Source organism: Oxyura jamaicensis, chromosome 1 (assembly GCF_011077185.1).
Source record: "Oxyura jamaicensis isolate SHBP4307 breed ruddy duck chromosome 1, BPBGC_Ojam_1.0, whole genome shotgun sequence".
In the NCBI taxonomy this organism is placed as follows: Eukaryota; Metazoa; Chordata; class Aves; order Anseriformes; family Anatidae; genus Oxyura; species Oxyura jamaicensis.
In genome coordinates, this window is record NC_048893.1 from 35,217,227 (window position 1) to 35,243,939 (window position 26,713).

The following is a 26,713-nucleotide window of genomic DNA, read 5'->3' on the forward strand; positions in this document are numbered from 1 at the left end:
CAGCAGCCTGTGAGATCTTCACCCCGGCACCTCTCTGGCTGTCAGGCACTTGGGATTTCCTGGCTTTGGAAGTGCTTGTGGTCCTAGAAGATGGCAACAAGGACCTGGAGCAGAGCAGGAGCCAAGCTCCCTGCCAGCCACACAGCTTTCCTCATGATTTGTCACAGAACCACTATGACAGCTTTCTAGTCACGGCTCTGAGAAATAAAAACTTGTCCACCATGAGTACCCTTAGGCTCTCTGTCTCCTGGAGGATAATCAGCTCCTGGGCCAGAGGATCCACCCCAGGGCTGATAACTCTCATAATCTTTATCTTCTTGTCTGTTGTGGGACAGGATGACATCCCAGGCAGGCTTGGGAGTGCTGATCCTAGGGGTGACTCAAACCTAACTGTGCAGAGGGGAGCTTCCAGGGTCTTTGAGTGGCTGCTGCTGCTGTTTCTCTGCTGACAGTGTACCTGGCCAGCTGCAGCTAAGTGCTTTCCTGAGAATATCTAAACATGGGAAAAACTGGCTTTGTAAACCAAGTTGTCTGATTGTGCTTTCACAGGAATAAGGAATGTCTGCACTGATGCAGCTGTTGGCCAGCTGTGTTCAGCTAGACCAAAGCTCTGCTCATCTTGATAGAGAAGCCAAAGGCAGGTCCTCACGAAAGCAGAAGATGAGAATGAACTGGAAAGATCAGTCCCTTGATGTAGCATCCCGGCTTCTAACAACAGACTCAGACATGTGCCCTTCTCACATGAAAAAGCCGAGGCACTGTGGGAATCGTGTAAGATTGTGTCTTTAGGGAGAAACTGCAAGATGATAAGGCTCCAATATCTACTTAATTGCAAACACATGCCAGTCACCAGATGATATCTAGACTGAATTTAAGCTCTGAAACTTTTCCTCTGAAACACAATCTGGATATCATAAATGTAAGAATGAGGAATATGTGTATCAATAGGTTACTGGTGTAAAAAAGTGACTAAGGTGTGATGGTTTGGAAATAATAAGGTATAAAACACCATATATTGTCCTTTGTGCTTTAGATAAGACATTTCCATGTGTGTTAAAAACTACATTTTTTGTGTGTGTGAATGGGATATTTGAAGAAAGATGGGTAGGTGATACGACTTTGTCTGAAATAACCAAGCAGGTGATGAAGACCTGCAAACGTAAATATAACCTTGTGAGATTTGTACTCTTAAATAATTTTGATGAGCTGCTTGCTTTTCTAATTGTTACCAGGATGGGGCCCCGGGGCTGTTTGCATCATTACCCAGTAATACTGCTGGATGGCTGCGTCTGCGTGTTGTAACCATGACGTACGTGCGGCTCCTTGCTTGGCAGGCCGAGGCAGCAGGTGGGAGACGTGCAGTGCCACTGCCTGCCAGCAGCAGCCCCGGGGGTGAACAGGGTCTGGCTCTGTGGCACTTTCCAGGCTTTTGAGCAAACAGCAAAATCTGTGCCGGGTCTGTTCTGCAGGCACAAAAGTTAACCTCCACCAAGACAGGAGCCATGGGGTGGCAGGCTGGAACAGCTCTCAGAGTGGTTCTGGTGGAAGGCAACCCACAGCAAGCCGTTTAACAGAGCTACACATCATTCGTTAGCATTGTTTTGGTTGATAGTTTGCTGCTGAGTGTTCATGGTGGTCTGGAAGGTCTCTGAGGGCTGATGAGACTAGGCACAGCCCAGCACAGTGTGGCTGGAGCCTGCCTGACCGCAAGGGCTCTGCAGCATTGCCTGGCAAGGGATGCCGGTGTCTTCACACGACTGACAGTCTGGAAGCTGGGTGGAGAAAAAGAATTAATTAGAAAATAATTTCAAGTTTAATTTGGAGTTAAGTAGGAAACACTAGATATCTACAAGGTGTCCAGCTGCTCACCTTCTGAGGTCAGGAGAGGCTTGCCCATGGCTTTCCAGGATGCTTGATGGAGCCTGTTACTTTGGCATAGGTAGAAGGTGGCGTGTTCAGTTCCTTGCTGATGTGCGGCCAGCGTGATTACCGCGCGCCGCATCGCGGTTTATTTCACGGCGGGTGCCTTCAGATGGGGCACTGGCCTCTTACTGGTTAGCCACAGGGTAATTCAGTGTATTGCTGCAGTGCTGTGTAAGTCATTGCTTGTAATACTGTACTGTGTACAAGGTAACCTTGGTGAGTGTATTTCTGTTTATGATTGGGGTGATATTTGTAGTTTAGTTTCATCTGCTCTTTACCTCTCTCAGAAACAGCTATAATCTTGTCTCCTTTTGCTTTCTGTAGTGCACCACATTAACCTCAGCTCAGAAGAAAATAAAAATGTGTTGAAAGGTTAAAGGTATATCTTGAAGGCTGCCACAAACAAAACTGTATTTCTTCTTAAGGCTTTAATTCTGGAGAATGGTGTAGATCAGGGAATAATTCTGAAATGAGTTTCAATATGGAAAGCTTTAGAATAAAACTTCACCCAGAGGTTATTGATTTAATTATGGTCACATGAACTGCTTCCTTGATTTGGTCATGTGTGCAAATCTTGGAGAAATGTTGGAGGGGGTTTTGCTTGATGTGATTTCAGTCTGTTTTAGCCGCAGTGTAAAGAGATGGGATTCCCTTTGAACCAGGGCTTGGCCAGAACAGCGGTGATTACAGCTCAAAGTCACAGTGTGGAGAAGGAGAAGGTGTTAATCTGTCTGCCGTTTAAACGTGTCCGTTCCTGGCACAAAGCACCCTGGCAATCATTTCATGTCAGCCACCCCACAGAGCCGAGCAGGACAATGTCATCGTCCCTTACAGCTGGCGCCAGTTCGGCTTTGAATTTGAGTGTGCCAGCAAAACAGGGGAAGGACAGGCACCCCGCTGCTGCCTGCCGAACCTGCCTGTGTCCCTGGAGAGGCTGGGCTCTGCTCCTTTTAACTTGGCACCCTCTCAGTGAATTGGTTGTTTATTTCTTTGAACACGGTGCAATGATATTCCCTGCAGCCCTTCCCAGCTCTAGGGACATGCATGTGTGTTGGTTAAAGACGGGAGCGTTGGCTTGGTGAATTTTTCCGTAACAGGAGGCAATGGACAGCCTATGCTCCATAGCATTGCTTGGCCAGTTGCTTGGGATCTCATGATGCTCAGCCACTCAAGCTGCCTGGCTGTTATGCCAATGTTTGTTGATTTTTTCTTTCTTTTCTTCTTTTTTTTTTTTTTTTTTTTGTTAATCCACAGTTGTCTCTTACCAGCAAGTAAAAATCACAACATTTGCTAATCTGTTGTCTTGTTCATTGCCATCTCCCCAGCCTGCCAATGTGGCACCGCACACATTATTAGTAAAAGTAGAATTATAAAGCAGGATTGGGCTGCGAATGTCTAGGAGAACTGCTGTGCCAGAGCCTCTTCCAAACAGACTGGTCTGCTGGCACGAGCAGGACGTGCATCTCCCATGCCTCTCCTCCAGCTGGAGGCCAGGGGCAGGCCAGGGGAAGCAGCACGTTGTTTCTCCTTGCTGAGATTCAAAAAGCCAGAAATTGCGAGACTTCATGAAGCTGCAGGCCCACTAACATCCCGCCCTACCCAGAGCTTGGAGACCACCAGCCACTGTCAGCTTTCAAAAGTCATGCTCCAATTTTGCTTTTGAACACGTAAGCTTGAAGAAAGCTTCTATCTACTGGAAATGCAGTGTCAGACAGCTGATGTAGATCCTCACACTGTGTGTCATCCCTTGGTCATTGTTTTTTGCGTCTCTGTTCATACATTCCTTTTTCTAAAATCTTTCTCTTTGCTGTTGCTATGGTGAAAGCCTGCCTAAAAGGAAGAGTTACAGCAGCAACATCCACTGACCTACAACAAAATGAGAGCGTAGCTGCTCTGTACAGAGCTCTGCCTCTGAGGTCACTGGTGGGAAATCTATAGTGGGAATGGGAGATGACCAAAGTACAGGGACAACATCTCTGGACATGGTTTTAGTCAAAAGTCCTGCTTCTGATCAGTGAATCTGTACAACTGATTTCCTAAAAGCAGGAATTTTCCATGATTACAATACCAAAAGTAGTGGATGCCCCCAAAAAGTCTTTTTTTTTTTCCTTTTTTTTTTCCCTGTTAATAACCTTCCAGCTCCAATGTAAATTTCTCCTCTACGTACACAAATGTCATTGATACAGTGTTGTATTACAGTGGCTCAGCCTAGCTGGAGGCACGGTCCTTTTCCAGTGAGCTGATTTGAAATGAAATGAAAACCAGCCCATGAATTTTTTGGTTCACCTCCCGGAGTATAAAAATGGATGGTCTCATTAATGATTAACACAGCAGATGGTAGCTCAAAGGAGATTTGGAGGAAAACACTGCAGTATCTCCCTCCTCCAGTAAATATATTGACTTAACAGCTTTCTGTGCACATCCTACCTTATTTCAACAGACACGTCTGAATCCCAGCAGGGTGGATCTCTGCCTTCATACCTGCTTTAAGATAAGTGAGGATGCATTAGTTCCTAGTTGCCTCAGATAAGATTTTGCAATGTTGTTACCACTTGCTGGTTTGCAGTTCCCTGTGATGCTAGCAGTGGTTTTTAGAGAGAGTTTCTACTTCGGCCCAGTGAGGCATCTGAAGATTTCCAATGGCTTTTTACCCACAGCACGGTTACATCATTAGGACATGAGGAAATGGCCTCAGGTTGTGCCAGGGCACGTTTAGGTTAGATGTCTGGGAGACTCCACCGACAGGGTGGTTCGGCACTGGAATGAGCTGCCCGGGGAAGTGGCGGAGTCTCCATTCGTGGAGGTCTTTAAGAGATGTGTGGATGTGGCATTTAGGGACATGTTTTACTGATGGGATTTGGTAGTGTCAGGTGATGGCTGGACTTGATGCTGTTAAGGGTCTTTTCTAATCACTGTGATTCTGTGATCAAGTAAGCATCCACAACAATTTTGCTTTTACATGACTTCACTTCTGGCATATTATTTTGTTATCAATAAGTCCCTGTTACAGTGTTAAACCATTTTAAATACATATATTATATATGTAATTATATATATTATGGTTGCAAAATGTTTACTCCTGTTTACTCCACAATATTGGATTACAATGTGCTTGGGCAGCTGAAAAAACTCTAATGATCCAGTCTCTCAAAAGAACCAGGGGGATGTTTTTAGACTAAGCGTTTGCAGAATGTGATTATCAGTTTAGCACTAAAGAAATAAAAGTGCTAAAAACCAGACCTTGAAAAGAAGCCCTGCCACATAGTAATTGTGCATATGGCAAGCAGCATGCAGTGCAGTGGTAAGAAACCTGCAGGCTTTTCCCTGTTACTCCAGACTATCACTGTGAACATACATCCTCTTCTAAATTGACTAATTTGGTTTTACATTAATAAATATACCACAATCTGAAACCTTGTACACATTTTCAGATAGCAGCTTCTAAATACATGTACACTTTTTCCTCTTAGTTCACTGTGGAATATTGGTAAATGCGTGTATCATATAGCAGTTCTCCCTCTGGTGTAGATGGCGCAGATGTGAAAGCTCATCTGCGCAGTTATGGTGGATAATGCCTCCAGAATTTATTGCAAGGTAGTTTCCGTGGTGTACATGATGATATGAGCTGGCATGGTCCACTTGGCAGTAAGCTGATCCCAGCCCAAAGGGTGCACGCTTAGCCTGACGTTTTTCAGGGTAGCAGAAGGAGCTGCTGCTCAAACAGTTGAACACCACCCCCCACAAGCAGATTGCTCCGAGCCAGATGCCTTGCTAGTGCCAGAGGCTGCGAAGAGGGTGGGAGAGGAAAGGAGAGGCAGATCTGCTTACATGAGCCCAGCAGAGTCCTGAGCCCTTGCCTTGCCATAGCCATTTGTGAGAGAAAGGCCGTGGGTGGGAGGACACTGCACCCTGATGTGTATGTGTGCCATGGCACAAGTGAGCGCTTCCACTGCTGCATCCCACCACAAGACCTGAAATTCAGGTGCAGCTGCTGTAGCTGCAGAGGCTGAAGTACTCTGGAACATTCGATTTAATTGATAATGCTCAGTTCTTGTTTGTTTTCACTGACTCGTATGGCGTGTTCTTCTTTTATTAGAGATCCGAGCTCAACTCATAGAGCAGCAGAAATGCCTGGAGCAGCAGACTGAAATGAGAGTGCAGCTCCTTCAGGATCTGCAGGATTTCTTCCGCAAGAAGTCGGAAATAGAGATGGAGTATTCCCGAAACCTGGAAAAATTGGCAGAAAGGTTCATGGCAAAAACAAGAAGTACAAAAGACCATCAGCAGTACAAGTAAGAGATATTTCCTTCCCCCTCATCCCCATGTCTGCCATTCCTGTGTAACTGGAGTGCTACCCCACTTGTTGCTTCTGCTGTTTTTGACTACTGTTAGGCTGGACCCAGGTCAAAGGCATATTTAAAATTCTCACTCCTGCTTAGCAGCATAGCTGTTCTCATTGCAGCTGAAGGTAGCTGGGTGCCTAAATACTGTTTTGTAGGGTTGGACCACTGCAGTTATTCACGTAAACTTCTTAGAAATGCTTTCAATTTCTTAAAAGGTAAGTTGCACAAATATGATCCCTCACCTACTACTATTGACTTTAAACATCCAAAATTCACACAGTATTTAGAAGAGAAGCAGGGCCCCAAGATTGCTTGAAAGGTGTGGGCTGATCTATTGCAGTGGGGCTGATGGGTTTGAAAGTGTTCAAATAAAGGTCAATCACCATCACAAAGACAAAAAAGGGATAGGAATATTGGCAAAAAAAAGGTATTGAGAAAGAAAGCTATTTTTATTTGTTGTTGCATATGAACTTCTGGTACCTCTTGGTCACTCTTTTTCCTGGAAATGAAGAAGATGAGAATGTTATGTCTTGCTTACAAGCTAACATATCCCCTTGATGGCATGGTAACTTCTGTACAGAACAGCAGTGGTCAGGTAGTATTTGTCAAAAAGTGTGTACAGCATGCTTTATAAAGCATTTCAAATGCATTGCTCGCTGGCATAGTGTCATCTGGTTATTTTCCTGACTTGAGCTGATGAATGAATGCATCTGCCTGGCCCTGTTATGCTTAGGGGTATAAAACAATATTTTGTATTTTTAAAGCTGAAAAATCAGTACTTTTTTGCACTGCCTAGCTAGTACTGTGCTGTAAATACACAGGCAGATTTGTTGTTTTGGGACAGAAGTCTTTTCCAAACACACCCAACAAAGAAGAGGTTAATTCAGATACAACTTGTACAATTCAAAGAGCAGTGCTATGTATTTCTTAAGATTCAGTTAAGCAACTCGGTCATGTTCTGCAATAACCAAGGTGTGCATCTGTCTCTGCTTCAGAGGGAGCCCAAGCTTTCATTCAGCTTGTGTCAGAATCCTTCTGCCTTGTGCATACAAACATCTTTTCTAATTCTTAAACATGTTAAATCCGTACCGGCAGAGTCTGGATGTGCAAGAGGTCATGAGTGAAGTCCTGTCTTCGATTTTGTTGTGCAACTGCCCAGTTGTTTTGAGAGGAGATCATAGCAAAAGTCACTTGAACAGGTGGTCCTCTTGCTGTTCCTATCATTCCACCCAGAACAGGCAGGAATGCCTGGTAAATGCTTCTGTAGGATTGGCTTTGAGACATGCAAAGGCAGTGGGGACCAACTCATACTGGCATGGCCCTGCAGGGATTCCTCCACTATCTGAGCTGTGTGAGAAGACCCTGAAGCTCATCAGTATGAGTAACTCTGTTCAGATGTCCCTCTCAGACCAAATGGGGAAGTTTCCTTTACGCACTACTGAATGCACCACAGAATGATCAAGAAAAGGCTTTTGTCTGTTAATCATTCATTGTTGCTTTGATTCTGGGGGTAAAAGCTAAAGCCAAACAATCAGATGATGAATTAAAGAGCATATTGTTACCAGTGAGAATAGTTAATTATTAGAACAATTTACCAAGAGCTGAAGGAGTTTCTCCCTCGATTCACTGCCACCTCTGGCTGTTTTATCTCCACATGCTTGATCCTTTTGACTGTATGAGAATCCTGCACAAGAGAATAGAAAGAGGTAGCAAGTTTCTAGACCGTGCAGTTTCAAGACAAACTTGAAATTAAACTTTCAGTAAAATCAAAAGGCATATTTTATAATAGGTTTTTTGTTGTCTGTGAAACAGTTGTTCAGCTACATGTATTTTTGTTTGGCTTTGTGTAAAAGAAATGAAAAGTTGTTTGGGATTTTACTTTTCGCAACGTTAAACACTTGTGTCTACAACACAAAATTCTGTAAAGGAAATTCAGAACCATACCATCATAGAAAATGTCCTTTCTGCTCTTTGTCTTGTAACTGAACTATCTGTGACTGGCAGGAGCAGAGTATTCATGAATGCTGTGAATTTATGAATGCTGATCACAGAATATGTATGCTTGTGACATATGTATGCTAGTGTTCGCTATAATTTTATAGCAGTTATACAAATCCATTACTGTGAAACAGCCACACCTACAACTTTGCTTATGAAGGATTTGGAATGTGCTTGCTGTTCTTACTTATTTCTAATGTCAAAAAATTAAATATCGTTACTATATTAATACTGTACCCGTGGCTTTTTGTATCTGTAAGCAGCTGCAAGCTTTGTGGCAAGATTTTTAAGCTCTCGGTTGGCTTGCAGTTGGTGTCCTAAATTCTTCTGCTTTTTCTGTATTTTTGTATCTATGCCTCATGGGATTTGTAAAATGTTTCTTAAACGAACCATCTGAAGCTTGCCTAACCTTAGTTATTCCAAGAATGGATAGACTGAGTGTTCAGAAGCAGTCATTTTTACATAAAAAGCTCTAAGTGTAAATGTCAGGGAGATGTTTGTGTTAATTATGTAACTTTTCCATTTCTATATGTGATACGTATGTCTCTCCCCTCCTTAGGAAAGACCAGAACCTCTTATCACCAGTGAATTGCTGGTACTTACTCCTGAACCAAGTGAGAAGGGAAAGCAAAGACCACGCAACATTGAGTGATATCTACCTGAACAATGTGATCATGCGCTTCATGCAGATAAGCGAAGACTCCACCAGAATGTTCAAGAAGGTAATGTCTCTCCTGCAGTCAGTCCTCCTCCAGTGGGGAGTGCCTCTCAGATGCATGAGGGAGGCGAATGTGTCTTAATAGCATTTGAGGAGAAGATTCAGCACACGTAGCATAAAATCTGTTTTAGCACACTTATAAATTCTTCATGACTGTTCTCACAGAACAAATCCTTAGTGCTGAAATGTTTGGGAACTTGCTGTGTATGCTGGTGACCTTAAGAAATGAATCGCAAATATCTAAGTGGCAAAGGAAAAAGCCTTTCTTCTCTCAAAATCACATTTGTCTGCCCATGCAGAAAGAAAACAGTTTTCTCTTAGGAATCCCAAAATAGTCATGTTGAATTAATGAAGTATTTGTAAAAACAGTATTTCATTATAACTCTGTCATCAGAAAAACTGTGATTCAAGCCAAATTAAGGGAGTACCTTGCAGCAGTGCCATAGCATAAAGTTTCTAGCATATGCTGTGATTCTCCTACAGGAGTTCTTTTTTTCTCAATATTAAATATGAACATACACTTTTGATATCATAACTACTTCTATTAGATCATTAAGCATTATCTCTGTACATGTTTGTACTTGTGAATGTCTGTTACATGTTTTCATAACCCGTACAATTTATAAATCCCTCTTTGGCTAAGCATGCGCTCCGAGGCAGCCTTAATTTGAGATCTGTGTAACGCGTTTGCAGTCATTGTTGTTATAAACTTCTGGGAAAAAAATAGAATATAAAAGCATATCCGTCAGTCACAGCGGGATGCTGGTTGGAAAACGTCACACTTAGTACAAAAGAGTTCCAAAAGGTTACAGAATGTAAAGTATGTGACTAAATGTGATGGCATTTCCTGCAGGGGTAGCAGGTTAATACTTCAAAATAGGGAACTGATTTCACTTATACCTGACCACAATCCTAGACAGATAGCAATGTGGGAAGAAGAAACCTCATTGTTGCGCATGGGTTGTAGTTGAAGGAAAAGAAGTAAAAACATGAATCAGTTTTATTGGTGTGCATTAAAACCTGTGACAGTAGGAGGATCAAAATTTATAGTTCTTCAATCAGGAGTGAGTCGTTCATGTAAGATGTGTTTGATGCATAAAACTGTAGTTCACCAACTACTAAACTTGCTAATAAGGAAGATCATTGTGGAAGTTGGAAAGATGAAGGGAAAAGCAATCTGAACATGCTCAAGTACAGTCTGTGTGGAGACGTTTCAGACCTGCTTGGAACAGTAGGTTTTTTTCAGTAATGAATTTGGAATAGTTGCTTATGTTGGTTGCTCAGAAATCTCCTTTTTGCTATGTGTACATTATTAGACTGGCCGTAGTTCAGATCTTTAGCACTGGAAATTTTAGCTTTTGCTTCCTTTCTCTCCAGAGGTGCTGTACTTGGTACTTGAGGTACTCCAGAAGAGTGTAATGTTTAAGAATTTCTCATTCTAACATAGCTTATCAAAGAAGACTAAAAAGCTTTTCTTGTTATTTTATTCCTAATCTGGGTCTTCTAGGGGTGAAATAGGAGAAAGGAAATTGAGTACGCTTAACCCGAAGGTCACATGAGTGGAGCCCGGGTCCTAAACAACCGTATACTACCTTTTGGCAGGGTTTTCTTGTTAGCAGTCAGTGTGATACTGTCACATCAAAAAGCTGTTAGTTAGCTTGGAGCACAGGCTGAGTTTGCTCCCTAAAGGATGCATGAAGGGACCTGAGCAAGACCCCGTGATGTGAAGGGGACGGTAACAAGAATAAACATGGCACCATGGACTAATGTAAATGAGCTTTATGAGCTTGTAGCATCAGTGTGGCAGTGGTCGTTCACCGGTATTAATTTTGAACGTTTATTTTTGGGACATTGTTCTGTCAGGAATTAGCAGTTGTTGGAGCACAATGGTATTTCCACTGACTCAGAGAGTACACAACTCTTGCTGTAGTGCTTGCTGCAGAGTGCTTGTGAGGTGAGGTACTTGCTGTTAGTCCCCAGGTGCAGAACTGAATGATGATGAAGCCTCCAGCTCTGGGTAAAAGGGGAGGGAGATATAAAATGAGGTGAGCCACATTGGACAGAGAGAAAACCAAGACCAGTGCGGGAAGTAAAGCTGTTAGCAAATTGTCTTGTTTTATTCATGAAGAACATAAGCTGTCTACATTTATGTTTAGCCCAAATGGGCAGCTTCAACCATAATTTCTGTCAGATGTGAATGAGCAATCTAACTCAAGATGCCTCACATCTCAGGACTGCTTAATGGGCATCCACTGGGGAACAGAAAGAGATGGGGTGCAAGATGCATGTGTCCTGTACTGCAGTCCACCTTGCAGGCGGAGGTCAGAAGAGCAAATAGGAGATGGGCTTAGAATGAGAAAGGAGACATCCAACACTCTCCTCCATCAGAATTGTGTTCTCCCTAGAGAAAATGATAAGAAAGTTGTTGGAGAACTGTAAATGTTGAGTAGAATATTTAACCAATTTCTGTCACTGTCTGTAGATTACATTTTAAAAAAGACTGGGTTTGGAATAAAATCCTGTCAGAGAAAATTTTAATCAATCTCAGTGGGTTTTGTCCCTGTGAAAGCATATGGGATTTGTTCACTGTTCAGAGATTTTAGATTAAATAAGACACAAACAATATCCTGCAGATACTCATACATTGGAATCTGGTCATAGTGTTCTTTGAAATATGTACTCTCTCTCTAAGTAATAAATGTAGAGAATAAGAACATAAATATGAAGTTTTAAAAAATAAAGACTGACAACTGCGTGCTCAATACCTTACTGCAGTCTGTGGTCAAAAGCAGAAATACACCCGTGTAACATTTGTTCTCATAGCACTGCACATAGGAACACTTAATGTCTTTCTAAGTAATTTCCAAATAGCAGCTAATAAAGCTTCTCTGTATTCAATAATTAAGTTAGTAAATTATATGTCTACTACTTTATCAACCTAATAGTGTTATGCATCACTGTTACCACCTTGTTTTAGTTCTTCCCTGGTCCTGCAACACTGGCAGCTTCTGCATCTTTGGAGGTGCTTTAGGTCCCCCTTTCAGGTCTGGACAGTAACTACACCAAATCCAGCTCACAGATGATCTCATAGAATCTTTAAGGTTGGAAAAGACCTCCAAGATCATCTGGTCCTACCATTCCCCTATCACCAATGTCACTCACTGAACCATGTCCCTAAGCATCATGTCCAACCTTTCCTTGAACACCCCCATGGACGGTGACTCCACCACTTCCCTGGGCAACCTGTCCCAGTGCCTGACTGCTCTTCTGAGAAGAAATGTCTCCACATTTCCAATCTGAACCTCTCTCTGAACAACTTGAGTCCATTCCCTCTAGTCCTATCACTAGTTACCCGTGAGAAGAGGCTGACCCCCAGCCCCCAACACCTTCCTTTCAGGTAGTTGTAGAGAGCAATAAGGTCTTCATCATTTTGCTCTAAACCCCCAAGTTGCCTGCTGCAGAAAGGGAAGGTGCCTCATGGTGGATTGCACTCTTTCTTGCTTGCAGACAAGTTGCAGGTTGACAACAGCAAAGTCACTCTGAGTTTCTTGGCTCCTTCTGCACACACACACACACACTCCGTTCCCTCCTGCTCCCCAAGGACAACACTGCCCATTCTACTTCACAATGGTAGCCTTTACTGGCATTATTCAGCTAGCTGGCGGCCACATAGGTCCTCACGTGAAACTTTTCCATGAAGTGAGAACATTATCGGGACATATACTCTTTATATCCTATCCCAAGACTGGCTCCAGCTAGCTTTCTGGTAATGAAAATATCAAACAATATCTTCCTTTCCTGGCCATGCTTACCAGTATTGTTTTGTTCCCATTCCTGCTCGTGCCTGCTACGTGTAGCAACCCCTTAGCCCTTCTGAAAAAGATGTGTGTGGTACCTGGTGTTGGTCTATATGAAATGTAGTGATGAGGGATGTCTCTGCCCCTTGGTCTTTGTGCCTTCCCTTGGCTCACTCTCTGTTACTCCTGACCCGTGCAGTATTCTTTCTCATTCGGGTTCTTCCTTTGTGTGCTTATTTACATCTGTCTTAACATTTGGGTTATTGCGGTGAAAAGATTTTTATAGGTTCCAGCTTATGTGTTGAAAACAAATTGTATTCACACACCTGTTGGTGGCTTTCTTGTCTAGGCTGGTCCACTTAATATTTGGATACTCATTATTTTTGTTCTCCTGGGAGCAATTTGTCATTCTTTTTTACAGGGGTCAGGATCTAGCTTCTGTTTAAATGTACTAAATGCAGGACAAGGATAGGATCTAGTTCAGAGATTTTAAGGCATTTACCTGATTGTATTATGCTAGGCCTCGTACTGTCAGGGAGGCACTTAAGCTCTTCTTTTTTTCAGTTGCTGGCATATAAAAGCAGTACAGATTGCTGTTCATGTCTGGCCTTATTGTTGCACATAAAATTACAAACAGAAAGTAGCAGAGTTCAAACCTTGCATGCTTGCACGTCTCTTCAGGCAGATGGGGTAGATGGCCTCATGGGGACAATTAAAGAATAAAGCAATAAGGAAAAATGTCAAGCAGAAGGAAAAAGTATTATGCAGAACATTTCATGCAGTGATTCTGGTTACCCCAGCATTAATAATCAACTGTATAAACACATAACCACAAAATCCTTAAGCAGATTTGTATATTTATAATTTATAAAAATGTATTTTCTTTGGACAGAAACCATAACGAGGCAAGATGAACATATCTTCCAGTGTTTACAGTAAAAGATGCTGGAGAAGCCAAGCACAATAAATATTTTAGTTCCATAATCTGGCTATTAACAGGGACTGAGACTACTTGCCAAATCTCTTTGGAAGTTATAAAAATTGTGGCATAGAGAGAGACTTTTCACATCATTTTCTTAAATGTTTAGAGGTTTAAAAGGATACCGAAGCTATTTGTTGCTATAAACTGGCAAATCTGGGACAGAATGTTACTGTCACACACTGGTTATGTCAGTGTCACAGCAGCTCATGGAAGCTTCTTTTAAGCAACGGTTTGCATATCACTTCCCCTGGGGACCAGCAGCAGACTCACTTAAAAGAAGCAGTCACAGAATATTTTCCCTAAATGATGCAACTGATAGTAGCATTGTGTGTGCTAAATACAGACACTAAAGAGTTCCAGGAACAACTTGACTGACTAAAATTTCAAAAAAAAACAAAAAAAAAACAGATGAGTAAACTTTGGGTGCCCAATTACACTCTTTCTAAAATGGATGGAAAATTCTTACAGACTTCACTGGAAGGATATTAATGTGGAGTAAAATTTTAAGTTTATCAAGCATTAACCCATAAATACAAATCTTGATAACATCAGGAGGACCACTGATGGGTTTAAAGTTGAGCATTTCTACTCCAGATGTCTGTTGGGAAAGCAAAACAGCAGGCTGTAAGCAATCCAGGGGACTTCTGGAGAGCGTTGAGGATAACTTGCTGGACAAACCAGCCAGAGGAGAGAGGTGTTACCGGACCTGGTGCTCACCAGTGAGGAGGAACTCATTGCAGAGTTTCAGACTGGAGGCAATCTGGGCTGCAGCGACCAGGCCCTGGTTGAGTTCACGATTTAGAGGAATAAGGGTTTGGAGAACGGTCAGAGTTAGTGTCACTGATAAGCACCAGCCTTGGGCAAAGGGGAATTGAGCAGCTTGTTCATCTTTATCTCTTACACAAACTTTGTGGATGGAGGTCCGCATGCTTGGTATGAGAGGTTGTTGAAGGAGGGACTCTTGTGTTGGAGGGATGGCCCTGTTTTGGCAGCAGAACAGAATCTTGAGGCCCACAGTGCCTGAGTGAAAACTTTTTTGTCATTATGTGCAACATGAATATTGAAGTTCACAACCCTGAATATGATAATGAGCTTAATGAAGTACATGCTAAACATATATGACTATAACTCTTTACCCAAATCATGGTAAACATCACCCTAGGGAGGGAATAGATAGGATATAAAAAAAAAAAGGAGTTGGTGTAAACATACAGGAGAATAAGAAAGAAAGAAAAAAAAAAGATGAAATTAGAGTGAGGAAAAAAGAAGAGCTGGGGAGTGGAAAGAAGAAATTGGAAACCTAGAAGAGGCTGTGCCCTTTTCTCCTCCACAAAGACAGGGAAACCTTCTGCGCCTTCCCTCTTTGGTGAGAAATACCTGGGATAGCATTTTGCTAGCGCTGTTATCCCGTGTTACCTCCATTGCAGTAAGTGTATTTATCAATGGCAATTCCAATTTTGTTATATCTGTCACCTCATTAAATACGTACAACTTTGTGAAACTGTCTCAGTGAAAGTCCTTGGCAGGGCTCTGAAACAGGCAAACGCGGGACTCTGGTAAGTCCCCTCTCATGCACCAATGGGCTTGGCAAAGGGCAAGCTTCCAGCTGTTTGAAGACCTAGTGGATGAGAACCCCTGGAACACTTAAGGACAGAGGAACTGGTCAGAGCTGGTAACTCTTTAATAATGCTTTTCGCAGAGCAGAAGAGTTCTCCATCCTCATGTGTAAGAAAGCAAGCAGGGAGGGCAGGAAATGGGGATGGCTGAGCAAGGACCTGCTGGTCAAACTGAGGCACAAGAAAGAAATGCACAGGCAGTGGAAGCAGGGACATGTGGCCTCTTAAATTCCAGTGACAGTTTCTTCAAATTGTCTCTTCATGCTTTGAACCAGATTAGTTAAAAATACATTATTTTTAGGAAGAGTTTACATGTACTCTAACATTTTTAGTACAGTCTATGTTCTTTTCGTTAATAGGTGCTAATACATTTCTCTAGGACATAGGGAATAAGGAAGTATCTCGCTGATTGTTTCTCAGCTTTTAATGGCCTGACTAGGGCTATCAGCTTAGCTCCAGGAAAATGTGTGTTGCATCTTACATCCTGTTGTTTGGCTCCCCTGCAGAGAGCCTCCTAGAGGAGCACACTGCTCAGACATGTTGAACTACTGCAGAGAATGGGTAGCATCAAAGAGAAACAGGAGAGCCATTAACCACTGAAAATAAATGCACTCCTTATCTGGTGCTCTACCACACTATATATTGCACACTAAAAGCCATATCACTAGCCACTCAAAGTCAGTATTTCTTGATTTTAAATGCTAATGTAAAATGTGTTGGTTCTTGAACATAAATCCTTTTTACACTGCTAAGGCTAACCAAATTTCCTGATTTTTATTGGGCGATTCATACGCAATATTTCATCGGAAAAAGAAACTGACATATTATACATCTACAGGGTCCCTTACAAGCCACAGGCAGTAAGGCTGAAGTCCCCAGATGAATTGGTGGAAGGATGACTCATCTGTGACCATGTGGCATTGCTAAGATGTGTCTCCCTGTTTTTTACAGTTTTGCTTTGTTTTGTTTTTACACAAAAGAATCTGTGAAGGGTATAAAGAAAATGGACTTTTCAGTCTCACTTTCTGAAGAAATAAGGCAGCTTTTGTGCTGCCTAGTTAAGTCGTGCTGCCTTAAAACCAACCTTACTGTATTCAGGGCTTGTGCTGTCATCAGCTTTGAGATGGAGTGACGAAGAGTTGAAAGGGATTAATTGATTGGAGCTGGAGTTCGTCTCTACAGTTTTTTTCCCATGTGTGTATGTTGTCATCTAACAGTTGTAATGTCTACCATCTTATTTGTACGTTTTGTCCTTCTTTCTGCTAAAATGACTTAAAAAGTAGATCGCTCATATTCAACAGTATGGAAGCAGCTTTCTAAGAGAAAACAGGTGGCCTCCAGTTCTTCGATCTTTTAGGAGATGTGTAAGCTGTGTCAGAGCTGCACTGCTGACTTCTGAAGGCAGGGTGCCAATGTAAAGCAATGAAAAGCAATTCAGAGTTTCGGTTAAAGATTTTACTGCGTTTCTCTACAGCAGTTTGCAAATCTTCAGTCCTTCTCCAATCCTTTGCAATTCTTCACATGCCGCCTATGCATTGCTATGCATTTGATTTTTTTTTTCCTTAACGTTAGATGAAAATAATATGATATTTGCAAAGATATTGAAGTGATAAGCCTTGTTTTCTAGGTACTGAAAAAAAACAGAACACAGCTCTTGAAAAATACCAAACTTTTAGAAGTTTGTTGACAACCCAGAAAGCCATCCATATCCTGGGCTGTATCAAATGCGGCGTGGACAGTAGGTTGAGGGAGGTGATTGTCCCCCTCTGCTCTGCTCTCATGAGACCCCACCTGGAGGGCTGTGTTCAGCCCTGGGGCCCCCAGCACCAGAAGGACATGGAAGTATTAGAACAAGTCCAGAGGAAGGCCACAAGGATGCTCGGAGGGCTGGAGCACCTCTCCTGTGGAGACAGGCTGAGGGAGTTAGGGTTGTTCAGCCTGGAGAAGAGAGGGCTCTGGGGAGATCTCATTGTAGCCTTCTAGTACCTAAAGGGGGCTACAGGAAAGCTGGGGAGGGACTCTTTGTCAGGGGATGTGGTGATAGGGCAAGGCGTAATGGCTTCAAACTAAAAGAGGATAGGTTTAAATTAGATATTTGGAAGAGATTCTTTACCGTGAGGATGGTGAGGCCCTGGCACAGGCTGCCCAGAGCAGCTGTGGATGCCCCATCCCTGGAGGTGCTCAAGGCCAGGCTGGATGGGGCTTTGGGCAACCTGGTCTGGTGGGAGGTGTCCCTGCCCATGGCAGGGGGCTGGAGCTGGGTGCGCTTGAAGGTCCCTTCTAACCCAAGGCATTCTATGACTGTGATTCTATGATTATATTTCTAGTATCTAGTGAGTTAAAAATCATCTTGCATGTAAGGATTGGAGTGAATGCTGGTAAGTGGTGAGGAACATTCCTTAAATACTGCCCAGAGTCAGGGGTATGATAGTAGGAATAGGAGGAAAATATGCAAAGTGTTCCAGCTACTGATGTGTTGGTTTCATCCTTCTGAGAGACATAGTGGGTGGGATGTGTGCTGTGGTTCCTTCTTGTATGTGGGTGTTGCACTGGAAATTCTCATTCAGAAACCATTATTCCTGCAGGTGTTTTAGTGATGGCCAAGTAAGTGTTAGCAGCCTTGGAGATAAATTGCCCCAGAAGACTTTCCTTTGGCTTCTGTACAAATACAAAGTACTTCTCATAGCTAAGGCCATTATCTACTATGAAGCTGGCATTTTTAGATGCTGGGCTAATTATCAATTTATTCACAGAAAAAGAAAAAAAAAAAAAAAGCTGACATTTCCAGAATGTATGTTATGATGATACAGATTGCAGAAGAAATGTAGCCAGGCTTTTTGCCAAATCCTGTAGTTCTATTCTATAGTTGTTTTCCAAAGGCTGTGGTACAAATGCCTTCAACTCCTGCACAGTTGCCACAATTTTCATCTGCTTAAACTGCTATGGTCAACTAACAAAGGAATATATTTGAATGAGACTCCAGTTAAATACTCTTATTTTGACATACTTTATTTCTGTAATAACCACTGCCAAGCATTTCTTTTTTTCTGGGTCAGAATGAAAGTAAAGCCAGAGTCCAGAAAAGCTAAACAAAGCTGTTTCAGCAGCCCACTCTGTGGAGTATTATGTAGTTGAGTATCTGTTTCAAAGAGGAGCCACAATTATTTCTTGCATAAATATTTAGATAGTTGCATGTGCTGAGAAACAAAGACTATTCTAGATCTGAAATTGTGAGGGACGTCCATCTAGAATTTTACACTCCACATGGTTTAGTTTATGTATATACCGTAGCAGTTATAAGACAGTACACAGTTTGTTCCATTAAAAAGCTTTGTAACATTAATCCTGACCTTCACCCTTTCTGTTGGCACCTAATTTCCCGATGCATCATGAGAATCTCCCTCTTAAACTACTTCTGAGTTTCCTTTTATAAGTGTTCTGTCCAGATGTTGTCTGTCTACCTCTGCCTTCCCAAATGATTATTTTTAGTGCACTGTAATTCCAACAAAGTGTTGTCCTTGTGAGCTGCATTGCATTCACTGTCTAGGACGAGCAATTAATACAAAGAGTATGTTACAGTTTTTGCGTGCCTTTTTCTAATGATTTCTTTTTAATTACAGAGCAAAGAGATTGCATTTCAGCTTCATGAAGACTTAATGAAAGTTCTTAATGAGCTTTACACGGTAAGTACAGTTGCTTACTTAGCTTATCTTATACAAATTCCATATCAGACTTCTTCTGTAAGCTTTAAGTGTCCTTTTATCTAGCAAGTTACCCCCAGTGGAGGTTCTTATTTTTGTCTCTTTACACAAGTCCAAATTATCTATTTTGGAAAGACCACTCCACTCACTTGTTTAGGTTACGTATGCTAATACTTTCAGGATTACTCTCTACTTTAAACTCTTTTTCCCCGCAGACCTTGCTAAACAAGTTTCTTTTAAGTTTTGATGGTTATTAATAAGAGCTTACCAGAGCAAAGCTTTTCTGCCTTTTTTTATTTTTTTTTGTCATTGTTGCCATCTACTTAGTTTGAATCATTGACTAGACTCAGTAAAAGTCATAGTTGCGTGCTGTGGTGTCTAAACGTTTCCTATGTGCACTGCCCTATCTTTGAAAAGTAAATAATGGAAAGAAAAATGGAGGGTTGTGTAGGCTTTCTATACCATTCTGAAAGGTCAAGAAGAGAAAAAGCAAAACATAGAGCATTCTGGCAAGCTGCTGCTAACTGTTTGGAAATTCTGAAAAAAGGGAAATCTGAACTTCTTCTCCTCTTTGAAACTCATCTGCGTATCTCATTACTGCAGGATGAGATCCTGTCTACCTGAAAGCCATTTCTCAAAATATTCTGGGGATAGGTACCAACAATATTTTCTAAGAAAGAACAAAGTGAGAATTACTTTTTGTTTTGTTTTGTTTAAACATAGCTATGCAATGAAAAGGAACTGGTGAGATCTACCTCCTAAAAGTCTGTTGATTCCTGCTGGTTGAGGAAGTAGTATATCTAAATTTTATCTTGTATCTGAAAGAGATGAAAGTTCTGCACTCTGATACCTTACATAGCAGTCCCTAGACTGCACCCTTCCCTATACTCAAGATTTGGGGGACCAGAAAAACAAAACAAAAAACAACAACAGTGAAAAAAAGATACAATATTTATATTGAGAAACAATTTGTGATTTTAAGGAAGTTTAGGAAGACAGCAGAGACTAGCTCTCCTCACACTGGGATCAGTTAAGCATTACTTATGTCTCATCTGTTTTTATTTTGACCTAGGAAAAATTGTGCACCATCTGCAGATGGGTTGAAGAGCATTTGAACTCAAGAACAACTTGGGTGGTGAAAAAGAATTCCAAATAAATATAGACCTGTATCACTGCCCTAGATTCTTCTGGATTTTAGTTAAGGATGCAAGTTCCTAAAACTTGCCTTAAAATTTCTTTATCCTATTTTTTTGAGGGCTTTTCTTATTTTTTTTCTCCTGAAATTACTACTGATTTTGTAGAATGTGATACTGCAAATGCTTGTTGCCTCAGGCCTGTAGTCTCTTAAATATGCTGGGATCGGCTTCTCTAAAGTAATGGTAGCCTCAGACAATTCACACAGCTGCAGGGAATCAGCAACTGTAGCAGCAATTGCACAAGCAGGACTTCAGTGATGAGTAAGCCCTGAAGATACAGCCTTGTTCCAATTAAACCCTTATGTAACTCGAGAGCCTAGTGAGGTGCAGGATTAGTGCCTGTGCTCCCAGGAGAAGAAAACACCGAAGCCTGTGCTGAAATACTTGGCTGAATCACCAGTGAAAATCCACAGGACCGGGCTTTAGTATTTTCATTCTTTTTTGTCACATTAGTGCTTATGTCTTCCCACTGAGAGCTGCAGAAGTTTATTCAGGTACTAACTGCTGTGTTATGCCTTCCAGTGAGTGCCACTTCCTTTCTCAGAATTTAAGTTTTTGGTTAACTTGGATTTTTTTTTTAAAGCTGACAGAATAGAGTATATGCACCATTTAAATTAAATTACTGCTGTACAATACTTTTGGGGGGATGAAATAAACTTCACCTAATTTTTAGGCATCTGCAATGTATGTACAAATATCCTAGCCTGCCATCTGCATTCCATTTACAGTCACTGGAAATCTAACATGGAGATCAGAACCCTTCATCTGATCAGATGTAAGCATGTGCTTCAGATGAAATTAACTACACCGATAACTCTGCTGTCCAGCTTTTCATTGATTGCAAAGGACTTCATCAGCTGTAGGTGCCCATATGTAGCCAGAAACAAGCCACAAGTGAAGTGACAATATGGTGCAGAATAGCACCTGTTCCACTACTTGCAGCATTAGAATGATCATCAGTTTATCTGTGTAATATATATCCTTGTGTACGTAAAGGTAGAAAGATACCTAGACAGATGGACACCCCATACATAGGTTTTTAATTCTGTGTAATATTTACTGTTTACAGAATAAGATCATGTCATAGTGTCTTCACATAAACGAGTATCTACATTTTTTAATTCTGGGAGGCATGTTTCTCAGTCATCTACAAAAGGGAAAAGTCATCTTTCTGCTTTTCCCATGATTTATGGGGAAAAAAAAAAAAAAAAAGTAAGATTAATTTCAATCTTACTGCTGTGAAGTAAATCTTTGTGTCCAAAAGAAATTAAATGAATTTCAAGTCAGTAAAACACTGAAGTCTCTCCCTGTTAATCTATTTTTTTTTGAAAGAATGGTACTTTCATGAAATGTAAATACTAAAATATAAAACCTTACTGGAGTTTAAATACCCCTAAAGCCTCCATGTGAGGGGGCAAATATCAGAGTTTCTAAACAAACTGAGTATGTGCATGAATGTGGGTTTAATAATCTGCTTACTGCTTATGGCATCATCCTTTATTTTACAAGAAAGATCTGTAAAACAAGGTCACCTTCCAGAATTAAAAAAAAAAAAAAAAAGTTATGAAAGTGCAGTGCAAAGAATGAGAGACTTAAAATCATTAAAAGCTAAAATAGTGAGAATAACTTGTTTTGAGGCACAGATCTAGTCATTATAAAGAAGTTGCATGTTTTATTTGTTACTCCTTGAACTTCTCAGGTAAGGATTGGGTCCCTTAGGCAGATGTATGCAGGCACACAAGTATTAAGTATTTTTGCAGCTCCACAATGCTTCTTTCAAGCAAGCATCATGTTGTTTGCTCCACTGACAAGATGTAAGACATTGTGTGCCTAGATTTCCCAAATGTTTTGGGTTGAAGGGCTGGATTAAGTAATTGTTTCAAACCCAGATGATGAGAGGCTTTACCACCCATCTCTAGCCAGACATCAGGCCTTACCCCGACGGCGTTCAGACTTCTCAAGCACAAGGTACCTCAAACCCAATTAGAATGATCCAGAATAAATGGGATGTTTAAATGAATTGCTACTGATTTGGTCCAGATATTTTTAATGAATGAGTTCAGGCACAACCTACTAAGTATCAGAATAATAACTGACTTTGTTCTGGTGATAGTGCTGCATCAAGTATGCTGCATCACAGCCGGTGTCAGAAATAAAAGGTAATTTCAGGACCCTTCTCTGAAAATGTAAGCTTCACTTTTGCCTCAGAAAATCCTTTTTAACCTGTTGATAGGATCAGATCTAGCTACTGCTCTAGTTAGGGACTTCTGTCCATTGGTGTTGATGGTTTTTAAATCAAATTCTTCAAATCAATAAGTAGTGCTATAGATTTTTCAAAGGAGAAACTGTTCCAGGAGAAGAAAAAATTAAAGCACTGAGGAGTTGTAGAGACTTGCCACCTTCCACTAAGAATGCAGTCTGAAGATTTCCAATTAAAAAACCTTTCTGCGCAGATATATTTTTAAGACCATCTAAGTCTGAATCTCTGCTCTTTGAGAGACTACAAAGCTATTTGGCTGCATATTGAATGTGGAGAAGCTCAGAACTGCAGTGAAATGTCCAAAAAAATAGTCAGACATTTTAGAATATTAAATGCCCTTCCTTGAAAAAATCACTCCATTAAGAGATCTTTCGCCTTGCTTACACTTTATGTAACTCCTTCTTTTACCCATTTGCATCACTAGGAATTATCCTGAAAATCGGAGATGTGTATAATAGGTCTTCTGTTTATTCCCTGAGAGTAGTTTAGCTTGTATTCACTTTGTCTTATGTGCCATCCTAATTACAATTATGCATCATGTACAGGAGTGATGGAAAAATAAAAACAGAAGCAGGTGAAGTAAGGCTCCAGAAGGTGTTCTAAGAACCTGTGAGTGAAGCAGGCTTATTTTATTGGAGTAATCAAAATTTTGTAAGGCGAACTTTCCTTTTTGTTTTTCATCTGTTTTCCATAGAGAAGGTTTACTTGAATGTTACAATAAATGTTTGTATATTTTCTGCATGTTCCAGAACACTGGATGAGGACATGGTGGAGAAAAGTAGTGCACATTGGAGGGAAAAAGGCACTTCACATAAATACAACATGTTGAACTTTAAACTGACTGGTAACGGTCAGTAGTAGATAATTCTAGGAAAATATACCATGCAACTTTAAAGAGTGGGGGGATCAGCAACAAGAAGCAATTAGGAAAAGAACAGAGAGCAAGACAGAAAACATAATCAGATGCATGTATAATTATGGCCCATGTATACTCACATCTTTCAGTTATGTGTTACAGCTCTGATCTCCTCACTTTGTGAAGACCGTACTACAACTGAAAATAAAAGTTCAAAGAAGGGCAGTAAGGTGTGGGATGCTTCCACACAACAAACAATTGAGTAGGCTGGAATGCTTTGGCCTTGAAAAGAAAGGTCGGGGAAGGAGAGGTGTAATAAAGATCTACAGAGTTGGGAATGACAGGGACAGGGTGCCTAGGGTTCACCATCTCTTTCAACACATGAACAAGGGGTGATTAAATGAAGATAATATAATTTGGAAAGGCAAATCACTGAGCTAACGGCTAAATTGTGGAGCTCCTTCCTCAAAGACTTTCTGGACATAAAATGTGCAGAGGGAATGGACAAGTACTTGGAAGAAAGATCCATTGAGGACTTTCTTAGGTGCCCTACGTCTACTCTTCATAACATTTCTTCCTTTTAGGGAGAAATTACTAATGTCCACTTCAGAAGAGGGGCTAAGTAAAACTATAAATGAAAAGTTCAAAAGAAATGAGTTGAGAGCCACAAGAATAAAAACAGGAAAGTGATAGGAATTGAAGTGAACACTGAGGAAAGCAACCATGACAGTGCCAACTGCTTTACAGATACTTTTGAAGACAGGCTACTAAACCTGGGGGGTAGTATGCCTGGACTGGTACAACTTCAGTGTATGAATTATACACCTATACTTAACTGACTGGATTTATTACACATCAGACTGGAGTCGGTGAAGGAAGATAAGATCTTAGAGGGTCACTGACTGAGAACAGTGCTCTTATTCTCTTTCCTTTGGCCCTGTATCATTCTGGTTTTCTGTTTTTCTGAGCTGTTATGCTCAAGAGTCAGAAAGGCCTATGAAAGAATTCATTAGGTAGGAGCGCTAGTGTGAATCATCTGCAATATTTAGTGACATTTAGAAATGTGAAACGTATTTACCTGCCTCATATATATCTCATGCAAAATCTCTGCCTCTTACTTTTTGGAATAGGAGCTTGAAAGCATGCCCTGAGTGTAAGGAAGCAGAACTATAGACACCTTCTACCATCAAAACAGATCTAAGGCAGCTGAAGAATTGATAAGTGACACTCTAGTCAGTCTGTTAACCTGTATTTGTAGTATCTTTTTGTGAGTGTGTGTTCCATTTTGCAAAAGGTGACCGTGATAAAATCCATTGGGTATAGCAAGGAGCAGAATTTTTTTCAAACATCATAAAAATACATCCTCATGTCTACTACTTGGTTTTCCAAATTTCACCTTCTGTCATCATGCTTTTCCCAAGCAATACAATTGTAAGGCTTGCAGAAAAGTGAAAAAATAGGGACAGTCTAAAGCAAACAATTTAATATTAAATAAGACGAGGTCTGCTGGGCCACTTGCATTTTTTAGTTGCTTTATCTCACTCATTAAAATTTTAGTAGTCTAATTTCTAAAGGTAGTTACAGCCAGATTCTTTTTTTTTTTTCTTTACTGAAATAACATAGAATCTGGATTCTCTGTAGAAAACTTAAGTCCAATTTACTGTAGTATATCAGAGATCTGAGAGCTGGTGAAATCTCTGATTCAGTAATTCTGTATTGGTAATAATATATCAGAGACTACTCCTGGAAACACATCAGAGGCTGGCTTGGAAGTGAAAAAGATGACGAAAACAGCTAATACTAAGCCTGCTTAACTGCTAAAGTCCAATGATGTAGTGGTGTTGGTATAAGATATTACTTATTTATTGGGGAAAGCACTAGCTAACCTAATGTAATGAATCCCTTGCAACTCCAGTTTCTGATAGGAATTCACTACTTACCAGAGACAATTCTGAAACAATTTAAACTCACTAATTCCAACAGAAATGAACTTCTGCTCCATTAAATGATTATTTCCTGAAAAAGCACTGTGAAAAAGCTATTAATTATGCAGTCTTATTATACAAATAAAGCATGTTCCTTTGACAAACACAAGATAATTGCAATACATATTCTCTTTGTAGCATTCAGTCTTAATACTTTGGGTTAAGATTTTTTCTAGAAAAGTAGTTTGCTTGTAGAAAATGAAAGCTAGAGCCTTGATACAGGAATGTTCCTCTCTTGTAGCCCACAGAAGTTCAGTATTAATTGCTGTCTTATTGATGGATTTACCCCAGTAATGACTGTGGGTTTAAATAAAATAATTATCTAAGTGATGACTCAACGTTCCCTTCACTGTGGTAAGTGCTGTGTCCTGCCCTGAGCCCACTTGCTGAGCTCTTACAAATGATGAAAGTTGCCACCACTCAGTGCAGTCTGTCACCTACAAGTAAGAGGGTGCATAGTTTGTATAGCCTGATCTTTTCCAACTGCTTATAGTCTGACTTAGTTATCTGTCAGAAATCTATATTTTACATCATTGGATTTGTAATAATAGACCTGCTAAATTAGCCGGAGATGAACTCCCGATTTGATTTTAGAAAGGGACTTGTATGTGTTTAACAATGCTTGTTCAGTACAGCAGAAAAGTGCAGCATATCCATCATGATGGCAGTTCAGCATCTGCAACATTACAACCTTGCTGTCTTTTCAGTGTATACTTGATAGCTGATCAATAAGCACTTTGGGGGACTAATTAAAGTCAGTTCATTGATGGATGCTCTCACAGGATAGTCTATCAGTTCAACAGTTTGGTGGGCATTTGAGAATCTACATTGCTTATTTCATCAGAGAATTTGTCATTTGAGTAACAGATCTATGGATCTATTACATGTTCACAGATCTGAGATCCGTGGTTCTCAGAACTCTTAATACCATAAGACTGTTTTCAAGAATTAGATTAGCCTGTTACTGTCTTTTACAGTATCTAGCAGTCTTTTAAATATTCTTGGGAGAAAAGATGGCATAATGTTAAGGGAAAGATTAATATATATGCAATTTAGCATGCAAATTATGTGCTAATTTGTTGATGAAGTATGCACTGAAATACTCAGAAGCCTTGTTTATTCCTATGTATCTTCTGTTTGTGTCTATCTAATGCTTTTTCAAGTTTTTGTTTAGCTGCTGCACTATCAGATCTTAAAAAAATTTGGCAAATCATGAGAAAGACTGGAGCTGTCAACTTGCCCTGGAGGCTTGCAAAGTAATGATGTCACTAGTGCATGAGCTAAGCAGTGCTATCAATATATCAAACTAGACAGTAGTAAAATGCACAGACTGATCAC

General features: G+C 40.7%; 1 protein-coding gene across 2 annotated transcripts in view; it reads left to right on the plus strand.

Annotated features, from left to right (window-relative positions):
- Positions 1-26,713, plus strand: part of SRGAP1 (SLIT-ROBO Rho GTPase activating protein 1) — a 152,160-nt gene that overhangs the window by 70,147 nt on the left and 55,300 nt on the right. For both annotated transcript variants that reach the window (XM_035332839.1, XM_035332846.1), the window contains exons 2-4: positions 6,020-6,215; positions 8,824-8,986; positions 18,998-19,060. In XM_035332839.1, the coding sequence (XP_035188730.1) occupies positions 6,020-6,215; positions 8,824-8,986; positions 18,998-19,060 (422 nt within the window). The remainder of the gene's footprint in view (positions 1-6,019; positions 6,216-8,823; positions 8,987-18,997; positions 19,061-26,713) is intronic.